This window comes from Lineus longissimus, chromosome 4, assembly GCF_910592395.1.
Source record: "Lineus longissimus chromosome 4, tnLinLong1.2, whole genome shotgun sequence".
NCBI classification, from domain to species: domain Eukaryota; kingdom Metazoa; phylum Nemertea; class Pilidiophora; order Heteronemertea; family Lineidae; genus Lineus; species Lineus longissimus.
The window spans coordinates 22,079,461-22,084,352 of record NC_088311.1 but is presented as its reverse complement, the minus strand read 5'-3'; the positions used below and the strand labels follow the sequence as shown (position 1 = coordinate 22,084,352).

Here is a 4,892-nt window from a genome sequence, read left to right as displayed (position 1 = left end):
CATTTGTTTTGTTGGTGGCACTATTACCCTTGAGAAAAGAAATTCTGAAGACCGGTGTAACATCTGTGCTTGTTCCCCATGTTTCAGTGTTTCCAAACAATAGGCAGCTAGAGAGACCATGACTTTTCAATAGGGGGGATACACAGAAAAACTCGTCAATCTATTTTTGAGCGTTCCCAAACAATGAGGGGAAACACTCAAAAACAGAAACACTCAAAAACATTACACCGGCCTTAACGAACCAAAATCCAGGTTCCGATAGTCATCACTTCAATGAATATATCAAGAGTTCCTCGATCGTGTGTCTAGAAAAACGGCACACTCCTGCTTCAGAGACGCGATAAAGTTATAATTTTACGCGTGTGTTCGGATTTGGGTATCTTCGGAAGTTTCATCTCTGTAGTTCCGTTCGATATGCTGCAATATGTGAAAAACTGCTGTCCATGCAACCTTAGCAGGAATACGCTCATTGATTAAAATAATAGCGCTGCCACCGTATGTCGGGTGATCAGATTACCAGCGGATACCATCTGCTGTGACCGGCTTCAGATTCCGTATCGAGCTCACATCCATTGATTTTCAAACCTAGCAATACCACATGGAGAATATTTACTTCGGGTTGGAGCATAAGGGTGAACCAGGGAGAAACGTGGGCCAACACTGTATATAGTCAGCCATCCCATTGTTAGACATCGTATGGCAGTATTGACACCTTTTAGCTGCCCTTCCGAGTGATCGATGATTTTACTCTGTTGGCAGTTGCATGTGGTGTGGGCAAGCTCTTCGTCGAATTCAAGGGCTTCAAATCGTTCCGCTGTGTGAATGTCACAATTTTACTGATCAAACAGCTGTCCACCATACATTCTGGATATGCCTTTAAACTGTTATTTCATACGCTGAAGCAGACGACCGGTAGGAGATAACCAAGTGCAGGTATGTTCATCAGTCGCCTAAACTCTTATATAACGATATAACCATTTTTTGAGCAGCTTTCTGGTTTTCGGCCAACACAGATATGCATCCCACAGAGGGCTTTCAAAGGAGTGAAAAATTCTTCTTCAGATTCTCAAAAACTCGAGTAAATGTAGTTTACACTCTGTTGAATCTCTCTTTCTCTTTTAGGAAATCTCAGACATCCGCTGCCATGATGACGCGCCGAATGGTGAAAAGATTGTTACTAGCCATTTTCTTCCTTTACCTCGTCTACTTATTCTCCTTTAATGGAATGGACTTGAAACTATTCGATCAAATGGTGGCAATTTCACACAAGGGACGAGGATGGATGAACGAGAATGGACATAGATCATTTAAACCAGACCGCATGTCAGGGTCGAATGAAGGACTGCGCAAAATAGACTCAACGAAAGATTTCGAAGTAACAACGCTGACTGGAAGTGAAGAGAATCTCGTTTCATTCGCTTCTTCTACTGTAGCAGCGGCCGGGCGCAGACATCGAACGTTGGACCAAGTCACTCATCAGAAAGTGATGTTTGCAAAAGGAAGAACCGAACCGCAGAACATGATCGCGGCGAAATCAAAATTGACTCAAACTAAACAAAAAAGCTTGTCTCCACCTAAACGCCGTGAGCGGATTAATCACACCTTTCCGTTGACTGAGGAAACGCAATCCCGGATGCAATCGAAATCGCACTATTTAAGATCACGTGACGAACCGAAATTACCTCCACCAATGGGATATGATCAACAAATAGAGATGGAACCTTTCAAGAGAAGTTTGGATGCAAAGGATCGGGATACATATATGTTCCTTTTGAAGTTGTTCCACGACACATTTGTGAAGCATCACCTGACCTATATGATGTACAGCGGAACTCTCTTAGGTTCCTATAGATATCATGGATTTGTGCCATGGGATGATGACGTAGATGTGCTGATTCCCTACGCAAAGAAACGTATCGCCACGAGAGTTTTACAGAATTTGGGCTCCAATTATTCCGTTTTTCACATAAATGGCAGATTGAAGTTCTTTCGAACCAAAGACCCGAAATTTCGAGATTACGAATTTCGATATCCTTACATAGACATCAGTTTCTATGGAGAAAAAAACCATTCGATTTTCGACATCGGGCTCCTCTCTGATCGGCGGTGGAAAAAGTACGTCTTCAAGAAGGACATGGTGTTCCCATTAACGAAAAGACCGTTCGAGGGCCACTGGTTCTACGCTCCTTTCAAGACAAGAGACATACTTTATGGCTTACATAATCTAACCAAATGTGTCACAAATTGGTGGAATCATAAATTGGAAGTTATGAACCACCGTATGCTGTCCCTTCCGTGCGACGACCTCCGGCCGTACTTCGCCATGGTAAACAGGACAACCGCACCAGGCGGAAAGGTCGCGGAATCATTGACATTAAAATCAAGGCTTTTATATACAATCTTTTACGATTGATAAGTAATAAAAGCTCACCACTGTAAAGCACATTTCCAAATTGGTACCCCGACCCATCCAACATTCCAAGGTTATATCCAGGGAGTTTAGGGAGTCGAATCCCATATCCTCTCTAACATCTGCACGAGACCAACCCTCCTTCACCACCACTCTTCGCTTGATCGAGTTCAAATGAGCAGCGCCCTGAAACGTGTGTCTTCTCATATATTGGAGACGGGTGTCTTCAAGAAGGATTCCCCACTTAAAGGAGACATCACAACCCCGAAAAGGATTTCAGGATTGTCCGCCCGTATTCTTTGTGCTTCGTATGTCCCTTGCTTATCCCTGTCTAACTCCAATTGGAAAGAACCCTTTGTAAGTTAGAGTGGATGCGAACTGTGTCCCTGTTGATCAGCCAAACGAAAGGACACTCTATGCGTATCGTATGTTTTTGCTTATCCACATAATATGACCCGAAAGATGGTAGGAACAACTTGTGTAAGCCAGGATTTGGCCTGTCTCTGCTGTTCAGATTGCACACCGAAGGTGGCCCTCGGAAGGACCCCGCAAGGAAACACGGAAACGTGGACGGCCAAAGAACACCTGGCGCCGCACGATGACGAAAGAGCTGGAAACCTTTGGCCACAGCAATACGAGTAGCCAAGGACAAGGGAAGATGGTGAGAAATGTTGAAGGCCTTATGCCCCAGCACCAGGGACGAAGAGGACTAAGTCTAAGTCTAAGTCTGCTGTTCAGCGCACTGAAGGACCGTCTTTGTGTGTCGGATAGCCCTTGCTATTCCTCGTTGTTTAACCCCAAGTGGAAGAAACACTTTGTAAGACAGGATGCGAACTGTCTCTGCTGTTTGGCCCAATGAAAGCACTGTCTTTGCATGTCAGGATGTGACTTATTGTCATGAGTTGGTACCACCACAAAAAATGACGAATACTTTGTAAGGATCAAACTGGATGGAAAAAAGTTATCTAAACTCCCGAGGAATTCCATTCGTCATCCTATTCCTACTTCCTTTAAGAGGAGGACCGAGGCCGATCCACTGCCTTCGGTGTTGAGGTAGGAAGGTAGGTCTATCATGAGTGCTTTCTCTTCCGAAGAATACATCCATGTACTTCGATGGTCCACTGCGTACGGAGTGCACATCCAATGGACAGTATCTTGTGGTAGATTCCTCCCTACCGAAGACGGGATTCACGAGGGGGATTATATTATATCCAATCAGCGCACAACTGTGGCACACAACGAGCATGAAGCTGAACACCCCGGACCGGAGGCGTCGTTTCTCATCGATTTGCGCCCGCCTACGCTGGGGAGGAGCGTACCATGACGCTAGTCTATTTTTTACCAGTCACCGTTTCGGCATGGCTTTGAGACGAACCTTCTGATTAGATTGGAGAAGGCCCAGCGGGACTGACACTGGCATTTTTTACGGTGAGACATGAGTTTTGACCCCGAATGACGTTATGCTGATGTAGAATATATCCAACAGTAAAGACAGCGAGGAGTGAGTCCTCCATCCGGACAATCCTTCCTAAAGACACCCGTCTCTTATATATGAGAGGACAATCTCCCCTAAGTGTATAATTCTTCCTAAAGACACCAGTCTCTTATATATGGGAGGACAATCTCCCCTAAGTGGATAATTCTTCCTAAAGACACCAGTCTCTTATATATGGGAGGACAATCTCCCCTAAGTGGATAATTCTTCCTGACACCCAACTCCAATAAATGAGAGGTCAGTCTACTTCAAGTGTAGGAACTCTTCCAGAAGACACCTGTCTCCAAGATATGAATGGACAGACTCCTCCAAACTGGGTAACCTTCCTGAGGGCTGGTCCCTGCCTGGCAAGACACTACCAGTGATTGCCAGTCATCCATCAAAGCTTGCTGCCCTGCTTCCAGGTCTGGTAATGGCCGACTTTTCAGGGCTGGCCACGACCGGAATACACCTGGGACCCAGGGCTGCCCATGGCTGTTCCAAGGCTGGTTGATGGATCTAAATAGGGGTTCCTGGCCTAAAGTTGAGCTTATGCTGGTTTGTCCTTCCTTGTCACAGGGCGAGGCATCCAGAACGGAGACAAGCCACACCCTGGCAAGCAAGACAAAGTGTTTGGCCATCTTGGAGAGAAAATGAGGACAAGGAAATCTCTACCAGACATGAAAAGAAACTTCCTTTTAATGTTTGGCTGAGCAACAGGGACAACCACATCTCAATCCCGATGTTTGTCCTGTATTTGGGTTTAACAATGAGGACAACCTAAATCTTTGTCACAACCCAGGCTGGACGTACAGGATGTCTGCCCTACAATCCTAATATTTTGATGCGAGAAGACAATTCTATTGCCTGTTTTGAGGAAATGTTATTGGCTTTGGTGGTCCGTAAATCAGGACAAGACAAGTGTGCGGACCACCACTCTTGAGACTCTGAACTCGTAAATGACGGAAAATTGCCGATGTTTGGCTCTAACCATTAAGTTAACAGGAG

The 4,892-nt window shown here is 45.3% G+C and overlaps 1 protein-coding gene across 1 annotated transcript; it reads left to right on the top strand.

Moving 5' to 3' along the window:
• The first annotated feature begins 635 nt into the window (after nucleotides 1-635).
• On the top strand, nucleotides 636-4,801 carry LOC135486714 (uncharacterized). Its single transcript, XM_064769773.1, has 2 exons — nucleotides 636-933; nucleotides 1,123-4,801. Exon 2 carries the CDS (start codon nucleotides 1,145-1,147, stop codon nucleotides 2,411-2,413), a length of 1,269 nt encoding a protein of 422 aa, XP_064625843.1. The 5' UTR covers nucleotides 636-933; nucleotides 1,123-1,144; the 3' UTR covers nucleotides 2,414-4,801.
• The last annotated feature ends 91 nt before the right edge of the window (nucleotides 4,802-4,892 follow it).